This window comes from Salvelinus fontinalis, chromosome 7, assembly GCF_029448725.1.
Source record: "Salvelinus fontinalis isolate EN_2023a chromosome 7, ASM2944872v1, whole genome shotgun sequence".
NCBI lineage: Eukaryota > Metazoa > Chordata > Actinopteri > Salmoniformes > Salmonidae > Salvelinus > Salvelinus fontinalis.
Genome location: NC_074671.1, coordinates 19,686,083 through 19,702,437, shown reverse-complemented (window position 1 = coordinate 19,702,437; position 16,355 = coordinate 19,686,083). Strand labels below are relative to the sequence as shown.

Sequence of the window (16,355 nt, the reverse complement as noted above, 5' to 3'; positions counted from 1 at the left end):
AAGACAAGAACCCTAAGCACACTTTTGTAAATGTGATATTTACATGTTGTATTTTTTATAAATTTGCAAAAACATACACACCTTTTTTTGCTTTGTCATTATGGGGTATTGTGTATGGATTGATGAGGGGGGGAAAAACTACTTAATACATTTTAGAATAAGGCAGTAACAAAATGTGGAAAAAGTAAAGGGTTCTGAATACTTTCCAAATGCACTGTAGGTTAGGCCTAGTTGTCTCCCTCTCTCATTATTTAAGCATGTCAAAGTTTAGTTGAGATTTTCTATTTGTTGCAGTCAGGCAGACTAAAAATGTTTGATGGATCAGGCAAATTTGAAAACGCATACATTTCCATGATGAACTCGGTGGGTCTTTGGTGTAGCCTAGTTCAAAGTGACATTTGCACCATTGTGCCACTATGTGGTGCCATTTTGTTAGAAAATTCAATACCACAATCATACACACCAGATAAAGATTCAACAGTACGTTTTATTATTTTTTCAAACAGCAAAGTAAAAAATAAAACTGAAAAGTACAATATGTATTACCATTATACTGTCGTACTCAACCAGTTCTATCCATTTTCAATGGATAATCCCCTTATCGAGACCATCAACAATACACCACAACCTAATCCACAAGAAAAAAATAATAATCATCTAATTACGAAGAACATTATTTTACGGCATTTTATACACAGAAAACAATGAATGATCAATACAGAGTACAAGATATCTTGCATGCCTCCAAGTAACTGGAGAAGTAAAGAGAAATGTTGGATATAGGCAGCTGCTGCTCCTTGTAGAGCATTGAACAACAAAGTCAAAGTCAGCATACCTCACTTTTGTTCTCTTCCACCCTCTAAAATAGTTAAGCACAGAGAAAATACTATTTAATAAATAAAACTTTGAATCTATCTTTACAGCATAATTTCAAAATGAACATTTCAGGAATATAACAAACTTTGATTCTAGAAAATTCTCAACATCAGCAAAATAAACAAAAGGTGTGATATATCATGTTTTTGGTTTTGGAAACGCTCACATTCAGTTTTAACACGTTTTTGAACATTCTCCAGCTCTCTCTCAGCCAATGACGTGTGACTGACTACTTGTGGGGGCGAAAGGCACCAATGACGTTAAAGACAGGACAGCGAGCACAGCCCGTTGTCAAAGGGACATCATAAGTAGCAGGGGGGGATTGGTATAGTTTTCAGAGAGCCTCTTACGTTCACAAAACCTTGTGCAAATAAAGCTAAAAACAACACTCCCTGAAGGAGGAGAGCAGACAGAATCATGATAAAGATGTAGAAGTACACTGGAACAAAAAATAAGCTTATAAGACTGATATTCAAACCATTTGTGTGCTCATGGCCGAAACCATGACCCTGTCCAGAAACAATCCTTAACCATAGAGGTTAGGGGCTGAGACCATGACCCTGTCCAGAAACAATCCTTAACCATAGAGGTTAGGGGCCGAGACCATGACCCTGTCCAGAAACAATCCTTAACCATAGAGGTTAGGAGCTGAGACCATGACCCTGTCCAGAAACAATCCTTAACCATAGAGGTTAGGGGCTGAGACCATGACCCTGTCCAGAAACAATCCTTAACCATAGAGGTAAGAGGCTGAGACCATGACCCTGTCCAGAAACAATCCTTAACCATAGAGGTTAGAGGCTGAGACCATGACCCTGTCCAGAAACAATCCTTAACCATAGAGGTTAGAGGCTGAGGCCATGACCCTGTCCAGAAACAATCCTTAACCATAGAGGTTAGAGGCTGAGACCATGACCCTGTCCAGAAACAATCCTTAACCATAGAGGTTAGGAGCTGAGACCATGACCCTGTCCAGAAACAATCCTTAACCATAGAGGTTAGAGGCTGAGACCATGACCCTGTCCAGAAACAATCCTTAACCATAGAGGTTAAGAGCTGAGACCATGACCCTGTCCAGAATCAATCCTTAACCATAGAGGTTAGGGGCTGAGACCATGACCCTGTCCAGAAACAATCCTTAGCCCCTAATTTCTATGCCAGTGGTTTTCAACCGGTGTGCCTTGAGGAACTTGAAACTTTCCCCTAATCTTATTTAAAAAATAATAATTAAACACTCATAAACATTTCAAGTCTGGTGCGCTCAGGCTGTTACATTTGTATCATCTGAGGGTTGTGCATCACGAGCAAAATCATCTGCATCATTTTTAAAAACTTTGCCTGTGACAGAAACACTAGCACAGGCAAGTCTGATTAGGCTTAGCTGTTCCACAGCCTCTGCCATAGAAAAATATGGGGAGCATGACTGTCGGTGGTTGCATCTTTACAATGCAGAAAAAACAATAATCTCTAACCAAAACGGCTCAAAACGAATGACCTATTTCCCCAGAGCTACATTTTTTTTTTTTTTTTTTTTAGCACGGAGTCACGAGGCATTCTTGGGTATACACAACTTAACCCTATTTATCTATAAGAAAAACATTTGTCAAAGAAAATAGGGTGAAATGGGGGTCATTTCCACTAAAATCAATTAATAGGGACATTTTAGGTGTGCCACAGAATTTGTCTCAACTCAAGGTATGCCCCGGTTCAGAAAAGGTTGGGAACCACTGCTCTAGGTAGACACTTGGTGTAGACAGGACAACATGGTGGTAGCTCCGCCATTCTCTCTGATAGGCTAGGTGGAATATTAGCCACATTGCTCACACCCATCCACTCCTTTCAAGTCTACACAAGTGCCTAGAGGATAGGGACTACAGGTTGTTTCTGGATGGGGCCCATAGTCAGGTGATGCTGGAAGATCCAGAGGTAAAAGGACAGGGGTGTGCACAATCTGGAGAAAAGGGAGGCACAACCCAGTTATAGTAAAGTGATCCCTGGTTGGTCAGCCCGAGTAAGTCACCCATGTGACCACCTCCCCCATCACAGAAAATGACCCATTAGGACCCTGGTAAGCCGGAGTGTCACACTTCTACTAAACCACCCATCCCAACAATTAGATCCCTCATTCTCAGCTCGCTCCTCTTCCTGAGTCAACTTCCTCTCACAGCAGCGTCATGGCAGGTCAGTCACGTACAGCTTGTAGCGACTGCCATGGATGTCACTCTGCCTCTCCTTCCTCAGCATCCTTGGGTCCAGCTTCAGTCTCTACCTTCACTACTGGCTCAGACTCTGCCACGGCCTCAGCCTCTGTCTCGGTTTCAGCCTTAATCTCCACCACCACCTCTGCTTCATCCTCTGCCATCCCCACCTCAGCCTCGGTTTCAGCCATAACCTCCACCTCAGCCTCTACCTCACTTTCAGCCTTAACCCACACCACCTCTACCATCACCACCCCAGCCTCAGCCTTAACCTCTACTTCCTCTGCCTTGGTTTCAGCCTTAATCTCCACCTCAGCCTCCATCTCTGCCTCAGTTTCACCCTTAACCTCCACTACCTCGGTCTTGATTTCTGCTTCCACCACCACCTCAGCCTCAGTCTTACCTTCTACCTCTGCTTCAGCTTCCACCACCACCTCAGCTTCCACTAGAACTTCTACCTCAGTCGCTGGTTCAGCCACCACTACCTCTACCAATGTTTCTGGTGGTTCCTCAGTCTCTGGTGGTGCCTCTGCTTCGGTCTCTTCCTGTAGTTCTGTATCTGCTGCTACCTCTACCTCTGGTTCTGCCTCTACTAACATCTCTGGTGGTGCCTCTGCTTCGGTCTCTTCCTGTAGTTCTGTATCTGCTGCTACCTCTACCTCTGCCTCTACTAACATCTCTGGTGGTGCCTCTGCTTCGGCTTCTTCCTGTAGTTCTGTATCTGCTGCTACCTCTACCTCTGGTTCTGCCTCTACTAACGTTGCTGGTGGTGCCTCTGATTCTGGTTGTGGTTGGCTGTTCTTCCTGCAAATACCTAGAGAGAGAATGATTGGGTTAGCATGGAAGTGTTTCAGAGGCTCTTGTCAATGCTCATGCAGATGCATTCAGAGATGTGTGCATGACCAGTTCGCAGTGGAAATCTATTTTCGTTTCTCTCATTAAGTGTAATTAGCTGCATACCCATGCTAAATTAAAACATGGGTGTTCCCTGAGTAATGCAATTAGATAAGATACATCTCAATTAAGCAGGAGGCCAAATCTATTTGCCGTAATTGGTGGGGAGCTCTCATCATGTCTACCCAAATCAAAATCTTAGTGATTATAATTTTGCTGCAGCTCAGGAAAGACCTACTGTTGGATTGTTGATGGCATCTCTGTGTGTACCTCTTTAAAATGGCTCATGCAATTGTCTTAGCGCAGAGATGTGAGGTTTTGCCTTGCTGTTGAATACCATGTACACACACACACGTTATACTTAAGCAATAAGGCCCGAGGTGTGTTATATGGCCAATATACCACAGTTAAGGGCTGTTCTTAAGCACGGCGCAATGTGGAGTGCCTAGATACAGCCCTTAGATGTGGTATTATGGCCATATACCAAACACCAATGGTGCCTTATTTCTATTACAAACTAATGTAATTAGAGCAGTAAAAATACATGTTTTGTCATACCCATGGTATATGGTCTGATATACCATGGCATTGTTGAATACTTGTTTCTGTTTGCCTTAAACGGCATTCTAGAGTGTGAATCATCTCCCTATAACTCACAGTGTATTTGCACGGTAGAATTCAATGGCCATAGTTCATTCTTACATGTTCTACGCTTGAGCTTCTTTTGAAAGCAAGTCAAATTGAAAACATGATTGGCATTGTTGAATTGGATTTTCATAATGGCAAGCTTGGACAGATGGTTTGGTTAGCTGAACTAGCGAGTCTGTTTGTTTGCTTGTTACCTATAGCTATCTAGTAAACTTCCAAGCTACTACTTCAGTGGATGTTGAAAATGTCTATTGGCAAATTAACCCCTTTCTAGGGTCAAATGTGTTCAATTATAGCCATGGTATAAAAGGGATAAACAACTTGGCGCTCTATACGTTCTCTCGAATATAATTCAAATCCGTGGTGGGTCAGTTCCACTCCGCTAGCGCGTCGTGGAACACACCTATGTCATTCATATATTTTTTTTTACATAGAACGCATAACCCTTCAGCTGGCAGCCAATCAGCATTCTGGGCTCAAACCACCCAGTTTATAGTTCCCAACATTAAACCCAACACATTGTGCGTGTTAATATTAACCACACTTCCCCAAGCAGATCATTAATATGCAGTGTTCTAGATATAGAGCGGCAGCAGTCCAAACTACACCTGCACAACTCCCTCATCTCTGACAGGCTGAAAACAGGGGGTTGTGTGTATTAGGGGACGCAACAGAACATTTGTTTCATGTTTTGCAATAGAAAATGAAAACAAATCCAGGTGTTGTGGCATTTCTGACAAAGTTTGCTCAGAAAAGTTCTGCGGGCAGACTTCAAATACAGATCTTAATAGGAGAAGTATGTAGAGAGATAATTCTGCTGTGTGTTAGATTCTAGACCTCAGCAACATAGGATGTTACTTCTTGCCATTCGAGATGAATCAATGTTTACTGATACAGCTCTCCAAATAATACCAAGGACCAAATAAAACTAGCTTAAATATTAACATGAACATAACGACACCAGCTAAACGAACTCAAGGTGTAGAGAAATGTTTTGACAATCTGATTAAGTGTGCCAGGCAAGTTTTTAAAGAAAATAACTATTTGAACCCATGTCCGGATGGTTGTAGCAGGGTGGAATGTGTTGACATGTAGAGATGAGTCTCTCTGATGGATAAAGGCTGGGATCAGACAGTGGGGCTGGAGGGAAAGAGGGACGAGGAGAGGAGGGAATGAGAGATGGAGGGGAATTAGTAGAAAAGCGATCCATCAGGGAGGGGAAGAAGTAGAAAAGCGATCCATCAGGGAGGAGACAGAACAGAAAGAGAGGAGAAGGTGGGGCATGGAGAGATAAATGGTAGGGCCTGCTACTCGGTCATCACTCAGAATTCATGACATGGGCACGAAAACACACACACTAAAGGAACATTCTCACTCATGCTAGAACACATTTGTACACAGCACAAAAACAGACACACGCTTAACCACAAGCTTGATGTGTGAGCAAGCAAACCCTGTATATTCCATGTAGCATGGTCCCCCTCATCAGTACCTTCCCCCAGCATGTTCCAATACCCCAGAGAGAAACCACAGTCACATCCCACAGCCTACCGCCTCAGTCAACCCAGACTAGACCTGGGTTAAGCACATGAGTCAAACACTTACACATTTGAGGTGCACTTGATATGGCTTGGGAGTGTTGAGACAATTCCAAAGGCTCCATTGTACCAGGTAAGGCAAATCAAGTGCAGCTCAAGTACATGAAAGCATTCAACATAGAGCACGTATATGACCCAGGGCCAACTCAGACTAGCCCGAGCCACACCGTCCCATGCCATATCAAACCATGCCGGTTTACAGTGGCCTTCATTTTGTCATCTATTGTTGGGGGTGAGAGGTATTGTTGGGGGTGGAGACAGGACAGTACAGGGTGGAGATTTTATTTTATTTCTATTAGGAGAAACGCTGGGCGTTTATACCTGCAGGGGTGAGCACCAGGGCCTGCAGGATGTCCGACAGGGACACGATGCCCACGATCCGGGCATTCTCATCCACCACAACCAGCCTGTGGACCTGGGGACCAGAGTAGCAGGAAAATTAAAAAGGAGGAGAGGATAAAGGTTAGCAGAGACAAGAGGAGACAGTGCTATATTATATCTGAGACTGTGACAGGAAAGGGTGCTATATTATATCTGAGACTGACAGGAGACGTTGCTACATTATATCTGAGACTGTGACAGGAGACGTTGCTATATTATATCTGAGACAGTGACTGGAGACGGTGCTATATTATATCTGAGACTGTGACAGGAGACGTTGCTACATTATATCTGAGACAGGAGACGTTGCCTCATTATATCTGAGACTGTGACAGGAGAGGGTGCTATATTATATCTGAGACTGTGACAGGAGACGGTGCTATAATATATCTGAGACTGACAGGAGAGGGTGCTATATTATATCTGAGACTGTGACAGGAGACGGTGCTATATTATATCTGTGACAGGAGACGGTGCTATATTATATCTGAGACTAACAGGAGAGGGTGCTATATTATATCTGAGACTGTGACAGGAGACGTTGCTACATTATATCTGAGACTGTGACAGGAGACGGTGCTATATTATATCTGAGACTGACAGGAGAGGGTGCTATATTATATCTGAGACTGTGACAGGTGACGTTGCTACATTATATCTGAGACAGGAGACGTTGCTACATTATTTCTGAGACTGTGACAGGAGACGTTGCTATATTATATCTGAGACTGTGACAGGAGACGGTGCTATATTATATCTGAGACTGTGACAGGAGACGGTGCTATATTATATCAGACTGTGACAGGAGACGTTGCTATATTATATCAGACTGTGACAGGAGACGTTGCTACATTATATCAGACTGTGACAGGAGAGGGTGCTATATTATATCTGAGACTGACAGGAGACGTTGCTATATTATATCTGAGACTGTGACAGGAGAGGGTGCTATATTAGATCTGAGACTGTGACAGGAGACGGTGCTATATTAGATCTGAGACAGGAGAGGGTGCTAAATTATATCTGAGACTGTGACAGGAGACGGTGCTATATTATATCTGAGACTGTGACAGGAGACAGTGCTATATTATTTCTGAGACTGTGACAGGAGAGGGTGCTATATTAGATCTGAGACTGTGACAGGAGACGGTGCTATATTAGATCTGAGACAGGAGAGGGTGCTAAATTATATCTGAGACTGTGACAGGACACGGTGCTATATTATATCTGAGACTGTGACAGGAGACAGTGCTATATTATTTCTGAGACTGTGACAGGAGACGTTGCTATATTAGATCTGAGACTGACAGGAGACGGTGCTACATTATATCTGAGACTGTGACAGGAGACAGTGCTATATTATATCTGAGACTGTGACAGGAGACAGTGCTATATTATATCTGAGACTATGACAGGAGACAGTGCTATATTATATCTGAGACTGACAGGAGACAGTGCTATATTATATCTGAGACTGACAGGAGACAGTGCTATATTATATCTGAGACTGACAGGAGACAGTGCTATATTATATCTGAGAATGACAGGAGACGGTGGTATATTAGATCTGAGACTGTGGCAGGAGACGGTGCTATATTAGATCTGAGACTGACAGTAGACGGTGCTATATTATATCTGAGACTGTGACAGGAGACAGTGCTATATTATATCTGAGACTGACAGGAGACAGTGCTATATTATATCTGAGACTGACAGGAGACAGTGCTATATTATATCTGAGAATGACAGGAGACGGTGCTATATTATATCGGAGACTGTGACAGGAGACGGTGCTATATTAGATCTGAGACTGTGGCAGGAGACGGTGCTATATTATATCTGAGACTGTGACAGGAGACAGTGCTATATTATATCTGAGACTATGACAGGAGACAGTGCTATATTATATCTGAGACTATGTCAGGAGACGGTGCTATATTATATTTGAGACTGTGACAGGAGAGGGTTTTGAAGGTCTGGTGTGTGTGTGTGTGTGTGTCTCTCGAGCCGGTTGCAGTCACCTCTGCTTTGACTATCCTGTTCACGATGGTCTCCAGTGTCTCGAGCCGGTTGCACTTCATGACGCCCTCAAAGTACTGTGAGCGATGCCTCAGAGCCTGGGTCACCGTGATGTCCAGGTTGTTGTAGGTCTTCTCAGCAGCAAGGTTCTACACACAGTAAAGACAAACAACTACTCGGTCCATCTCTGAACGTTCACTTATGATAAGAAATATTCACCAACATTGAATTAGTCAACTTTTTAAACAGGTGTTGATGAAGTATTTTATGAAATGTTTAGGAAAGGGATACTTTTTGTTTTAAAGAAAGAAAAGGGTTACTTACAATGACATCAAACTTGGAATAGATATCCACTACTTTTCCTGAAAGGTGCAAAACCAAAGAGATTCACAATCCGACTAAAACCATACAATCGACACGTACGGCACTTACACAAATGACTGATTGGCTGAAAGAAATTGATAATAGTCAGCTTGTGGAAACTTTTGTTAGACTTCAATGCAGCTTTTGACATTATCGATCATCATCATTATCGAAAAACTTGTATTATGGCTTTATATCCCCTGCTACATCGTGGATGGAGAGTTACCTGTCTAACAGAACACATAGGGTGTTCTTTAATGGAGGCCTCTCCAACATGATCCAGGTAGAGTCTGGCATTCCCTATGGCAGTTGTCTAGGCCCCTTTTTTCAATCTTTACTAATGACCTGGCACTGAGTAAAGCCTTTGTGTCTATGTATGCTGATGACTCAACATTAGCTACCCCAGCAAGTGAAATCCCCGCAACACATATAGCTGCAGTCCGTTTCAGAATGGGTGGCTAGTAATAAACTAGTACTAAATATTTCAAAAACTAAAAAGCACTGTATTTGGGAAAAAACATTCCCTAAACCTCAACAAAATTTTGTAATGAATAATGTGGAAATTGAGCAAGTGGAGGAGACTAAACTGCTTGGAGTAACCCTGGATGTAAACTGTAATGGTCAAAACATATTGGTGCAACGGTAGCTAAGATGGGGAGAAGTCTGTCCATAATAAAGCACTGCTCTGCTTTCTTGATATTGCCATCAACAAAACAAGTCCTACAGGCCCTAGTTTTGTCCCACCTGGACTACTGCCCAGTCATGTGGTCAAGTGCCACAAATTACAGTTTGCCCTGAACAGAGCAGCACGGCTGGCCCAACTTCTTATGGCTGCAGGGGCAGTATTGAGTAGCTTGGATGAAAGGTGCCCAGAGTAAACGGCCTGCTCCTCAGTCCCAGTTACTAATATATGCATATTATTATTATTAGTAGTAGTATTGGATAGAAAACACTCTGACGTTTCTAAAACTGTTTGAATTATGTCTGTGAGTATAACAGAACTCATATGGCAGGCAAAAACCTGAGAAAAAATCCAAACAGGAAGTGAGAGTTCTGAGGCTGGTCAATGTTAAACTCATCGCCTATTCAATTCCCTGTAATATATGGATCTGTTTGCACTTCCTACGCCTTCCACTAGATGTCAACAGTTGGTAGAACGTTGAATGAAGTTTATACTGTGTTGTGGGGCCGGATGAGAGGGGAATGAGTCAGTGGTCTGGCAGATTGCCAGTTCCTGGTCATGCGCATTCCTCATGATATCACCTTGCGTTCCATAACTTCTACAGACAGAAGGAATGCTCCGGTTGGAACGTTATTGGATATATATGATAACAACATCCTGAAGATTGATTCTCTACTTAGTTTAAACAGCTAATTTGACTTGTAAAATAACTTTTTGAAGTTTTCGTCCGACGTCTGCCTGCATCTGCGCGAGCGTTTGGACACGTGTACTACACATGCTAGCAAAAGTAACTACTTGGACATAAGTAATGGACATTATCGAACAAAACAACTATTTATTGTGGAACTAGGATTCCTGGGAGTGCATTCTGATGAAGATGATCAAAGGTAAGGGAATATTTATGATGTAATTTCGTATTTCTGTTGACTCCAACATGGCGGAGAACTGTTGTTAAAACTTCTTTGTGCTGCAAGCCCGAAGCCGGGCACAATATGACAACAGCCACTTCAAGTGCAGGGCGCGAAATTCAAAATATATTTTTTTGAAATATTTAACTTTCACACATTAACAAGTCCAATACAGAATATGAAAGATAAACATCTTGTGAATCCAGCCAACATGTACGATTTTTAAAATGTTTTACAGCGAAAACACCACATATATTTATGTTAGCTCACCACCAAATACAAAAAAGGACAGACATTTTTCACCGCACAGGTAGCATGCACAAAGCCAACCTAACTAACCAAGAACCAACCAAACTAACCAAGAAACAACTTCATCAGATGACAGTCTTATAACATGTTATACAATAAATCTATGTTTTGTTCGAAAAATGTGCATATTTGAGGTATAAATCAGTTTTACATTGCAGCTACCATCACAGCTACCGTCACAAATAGGACCGAAGCAGCCAGAGTAATTAGACACCAACGTCAAATACCTAAATACTCATCATAAAACATTTCTGAAAAATTGATGGTGTACAGCAAATTAAAGACAAACATCTTGTGAATCCAGCCAATATTTCCGATTTTTTAAGTGTTTTACAGCGAAAACACAATATAGCATTATATTAGCTTACTACAATAGCCTACCACACTACCGCATTCATTCATCAAGGCACGTTAGCGATAGCAATAGGCACGTTAGCGATAGCAAATAAACCAGCAAAAGATATATAATTTGACTAACCTTGATAAGCTTCATCAGATGACAGTCCTATAACATCAGGTTATACATACACTTATGTTTTGTTCGAAAATGTGCATATTTAGAGCTGAAATCTGTGGTTATACATTGTGCTAACGTAGCATCTTTTTCCCAGAATGTGCGGATATTTTTATGGCACTCCAACTATTCTGACCAAATAACTACACATAAACGTTACTAAAAAATACATGTTGTATAGGAAATGATAGATACACTAGTTCTTAATGCAATCGCCGTGTTAGAATTCTAAAAATAACTTCATTACGACATCCAGCTTAGGTATAGCGAGAGAGTACCCAAAATCTGGGTGCAAACGACTATTTCACATGTTCGACAGATATATGAAATAGCATCATAAAATGGGTCCTACTTTTGACGATCTTTCATCAGAATGTTGTACAAGGGGTCCTTTGTCGGGAACAATCGTTGTTTGGATTTAGAATGTCCTCTTCTCCAGTCAATTAGCACGGAAAGCTAGCAAAGTGGCGCGAAGCTCTAATTCCTGAACAAAGGCACACAACGCAACACGCCTAACGTCCCGAAAAAAATTCAACAATCTAATAAAACTATATTGAAAAAACACACGTGACAATATCATCGTGAAGTATCAAATAAAATCAAAGCCGGAGATATTAGTCGTCTATAACGACAGCTGTACATTAGGCAAAACCAGGTCCCTTCACGCGCTCTCCAGAAAACAGGAAACTGGTGACACGTCATACAAAGAGCTTTTGTTCGACCCCAGAAGTTACACACTCCATTTCTTCTCTCACTGCCTGTCGACATCTAGTGGAAGACGTATGAAGTGCATGTATACTGATATATATCAAGGACATTTATAGGCAGGCCCTAGAACAGAGCATCGATTTCAGATTTTCCACTTCCTGTCAGGAAGTTTGCTGCAAAATGAGTTCTGTTTTATTCACAGATATAATTCAAACGGTTTTAGAAACTAGAGAGTGTTTTCTATGCAATAGTAATAATAATATGCATATTGTACGAGCAAGAATTGAGTACGAGGCCGTTTGAAATGGGCACCTTTTATCCGGCTACTCAATACTGCCCCTGCAGCCCAAACAGGTTAAATCTGAGCGCCGTCTCAGATTATTGCATGGTGTGGTTTTTACGTAAAGTTTTTTTGAAATCTGACACAGCGGTTGCATTAAGAACAAGTGTATCAGGGCCTCCCGGGTGGCACAGTGGTCTAGGGCACTGCATCGCAGCGCTAGCTGTGCCACCAGAGACTGGGTTCACGGCCAGGCTCTGTCACAGCCGGCCGCGACCGGGAGGTCCGTGGGGCGACGCACAATTGGCCTAGCGTCGTCCGGGTTATGGAGGGTTTGGCCGGTAGGGATATCGCGCACCAGCGACTCCTGTGGTGGGCCGGGCGCAGTGCGCGCTAACCTGGTAGCCAGGTGCATGGTGTTTCCTCCGACACATTGGTGCGGCTGGCTTCCGGGTTGGAGGCACGCTGTGTTAAGAAGCAGTGCGGCTTGGTTGGGTTGTGTTTCGGAGAACGCATGGCTTTCGACCTTCGTCTCTCCCGAGCCCGTACGGGAGTTGTAGCGACGAGACAAGATAGTAATTACTAACAATGAATTGGATACCATGAGAGATCGGGGAGAAAAAAAGGGGTAAAACTAAATAAGTGTATCTTTAATTCTATGTAAAACATGTATCTTTCATCAAAGTTTATGATGAGTATTTCTGTTATTTGACGTGGCTCTGCAATTTCTTTGGATATTTTGGAGGCATTTCTGAACATGGCACCAATGTAAACCGAGATTTTTGGATATAAATATGCACATTATCGAACAAAACATAAATGGATTGTGTAACATGATGTCCTATGAGTGTCATCTGATGAAGATAATCAAAGGTTAGTGATTCATTTTATCTATTTCTGCTTTTTGTGACTACTATCTTTCGCTGGAAAAATGGCTGTGCTTATTGTGGTTTGGTGTGACCTAACAAAATCGTTTGTAGTGCTTTCGCTGAAAAGCATATTTGAAATCGGACACTTGTGGGATTAACAACAAGATTACCTGTAAAATGGTATAAGACATGTATGTCTGAGGAATTGTAATTATGAGATTTCTGTTGTTTTGAATTTGGAGCCCTGCACTTTCACTGGCTGTTGTCATATCATCCCGTTACCGGGATTGCAGCCATAAGAAGTTAAATGTACATGGAGAGCTAACATCAGTGGCATGCATTTCAATCTCTCCTGGTTCAAAGTAGAGGAGAGATTGAATGCATCACTACATGTCTTTGAGAGGTATTGACATGTTGAAAGCACCGAGCAGTCTGTTCAAACGACTAGCTCACAGCTTAGAGACCCATGCCTACCCCACAAGACATTCCACCAGGGGTCTCTTCAGTCCCCAAGTCCAGAACACACTCCAGGAAACACACAGTACTACATAGAGCCATGACTACATGGAACTCTATTCCACATCAAGTAACTCATGCAAGCAGTAAAATCGGATAAAAACTAAACTTTATGGAATAACGCGGACTGTGAAGAGACACACACTCCATACAAACGCACATTGTAATATTGATGTATGGTGGTATTATAAATGTTCTATTGTCGATATGTCATGGTGTAATAATGTTATATGATGTCCTGTTTTATATGTAATCTAAGTGCCTTAATGTGTTTGGACCCCAGGAAGAGTAGCTGCTGTCTTGGCAGGGGATCTCTAATAAATACAAAATACACCACCACACGTCTCCTCAGCCTGAAGCACACACACACCTGACTCATCCACCACTGGCAGTGCGGACACCCTCCGGTCCACAAAGATGTTGAGGGCCTTGATGATGGGTGTGTTGGGGTGGATGAAGGCGATGTTGTGGTAGGTCCCGATGGTTAGTTCCTCCAAAGTCTGCTTCATAAAGGCAGGCTTGGGCATCTCGCACACCTGCCACACGTTCATAAGGGAGGAAACATTTCGAAATTCTTAAAAACATTGACTGAAACCAGGCAGAACTACCAATGAGAAACACTTTCGAAATGTTGTAAACGTTTTTTGTTGTTGCGTGACCTAATAAACATGAGATAGGATAGATGGGACAAAGCACTTAGGACTAAACTGGTTTCAACTCGATTTGACTGTCTAATGTAGTGTCAGCAGTCTTTCCATCAGTCTACCTGTCCCATTTTTGATATTGTCCATGTCTGTCTGACCTTCTTGCATGCCCTGCTCATATTACCATGAATGTCTGCCGGTCTATTTTTCAGTCCGTCTGTCTCATATTCTCTATGTCTGTCTGTCGGTCTTGTATTATGTCTGTCTATACCTGTGTGTGTGCAATCACCTGGTCTATCACTTCCTTAGTGCGGCAGGTAACCTAGCAATTAAGAGCGTTAGGTCAGTAACCAAAAGGTTACTGGTTCGAATCCCCGAGCCGGCAAGGTGGGGGGAAAAATCTGCCATTCTGCCCTTGAGCAAGGCAATTAACCCCCAAACACGACACAAACATTTCAGTTGTGCAACTGACTAGGTATCCCCTTTCTCCTAACCCGCGACAGACGGATGTCCTTCTGTCAAGTAGGTTCATATTTCCTAATGTCTTTCCTGTGGTCTACTTTATTATGCAGAGATACATTTCACACTCCCTTCTACAGGTCAGACACCTTCACCTAGACAAGACTGCTTCTCTAGCCAGCAGCCTGCTACAGTACTACCGTAACACAACCAATTCATTCATTTAAACAACAATTTCATTTAAATAATTAACTCTCGAACCGATTGAATGAATATAAAATAATTTCCTGAATTAGTGGATTTGAAACTGGTAACTTCGTTATATAGTCACACCATATCATTAGACTTGAGGTCATCCAGGCAAAATCAGATGGTTTCTTTTTATTGAACCTTTATTTAAATAGGCAAGTCAGTCAGATAGAATGAACCACGTGTCAAACTCATTCCACGGAGGGCCTAGTGTCTGCGGATTTTCCTTCCTCCCTTGAACCTGACTGATAAATTAAGGTCAGTAATTAGTAAGGAACTCCCCTCACCTGGTCATCTAGGTCTTAATTGAAAGGAAAAACCAGCAGACACTAAGGCCCTCCACAGAATGAGTTAGACACCCCTGGATTAAACTAATCCTCTACTGAATCAGATAAGACCAGCCTCTCTAGGCTCCATCCTTTCATCATCCTACCTTTGTAGGTGTCCTCAATTTCCTTCTCTCATCCCATCTTTCCCCTCTTCCAGAGTGTATGTTACCTTCAATTCTACAGAGATCCAACAAGGGGCAGCATACTCTTAAATTCCCACCCACCGTGTGTTATTCCTATAAGAGAGCCCATGCTTCACACATCCAGTTTGACTTACGAAGAGCTGGAGGAACTTGAGGATCCTCTTGTGCGTGAGGATATAAAGCGCGTTGCCGCTGACTGGGTCGATGACGGGCAGCCGGTGGATCTTGTTCTTGATGAGCGAGTACACCGCGTCGAATATGCTGGGAGAGGGAGATCAATAGAAGATTGGGTTAAAATAACACAGACAACCTGTCTTTGCCAATAAAGCACTCGAGACCGAGGGTGTTGATACATTGACTCTCTCTCTCTCCATCAATCGTTTCCATCTTTAAAACAGCACATCGTGGTCGAGTCTCCAGAAAAACAGGTTCACAGTCCAGGCTACCTTTTAAGGACTGCATTGGCTAGGAGGCTTTCGTAAAACCTGTTTCAGAACATTTGCTTCTGCTTGGAGAGAAATGCTACAGTACCTAACGGAGGCGCCATAAAAACACTAAGTGGACCTTATTCAGCAAAAGGCTCAAGCAAATTGACCAGATGATGTGCAAACACAAAGTATCCATGCATGTTAAACCAGGAATCACACAGGAAGTCATCAGAAACAAGAGGCTAACTAGGAAGGTAAACAGATCTGCGCTCTATCCCAGTTTCTCTCCTTCACAGACTCAAACCAAATACTCTATCAGAAAGCGAAACCATGAAGACAG

At 42.5% G+C, this 16,355-nt stretch overlaps 1 protein-coding gene across 4 annotated transcripts in view; it reads right to left on the bottom strand.

Moving 5' to 3' along the window:
• Positions 1-467: 467 nt before the first annotated feature.
• The window catches only part of LOC129859169 (5'-AMP-activated protein kinase subunit gamma-2-like), a 101,813-nt gene continuing 85,925 nt past the window's right edge, over positions 468-16,355 (bottom strand). For all 4 annotated transcript variants that reach the window (XM_055928612.1, XM_055928613.1, XM_055928614.1 and 1 more), the window contains 6 exons: positions 15,722-15,848; positions 14,134-14,299; positions 8,939-8,976; positions 8,617-8,763; positions 6,536-6,629; positions 468-3,888 (listed from right to left, as the gene is read on the bottom strand). In XM_055928612.1, the coding sequence (XP_055784587.1) occupies positions 3,095-3,888; positions 6,536-6,629; positions 8,617-8,763; positions 8,939-8,976; positions 14,134-14,299; positions 15,722-15,848 (1,366 nt within the window). In that variant the 3' untranslated portion in view covers positions 468-3,094. The remainder of the gene's footprint in view (positions 3,889-6,535; positions 6,630-8,616; positions 8,764-8,938; positions 8,977-14,133; positions 14,300-15,721; positions 15,849-16,355) is intronic.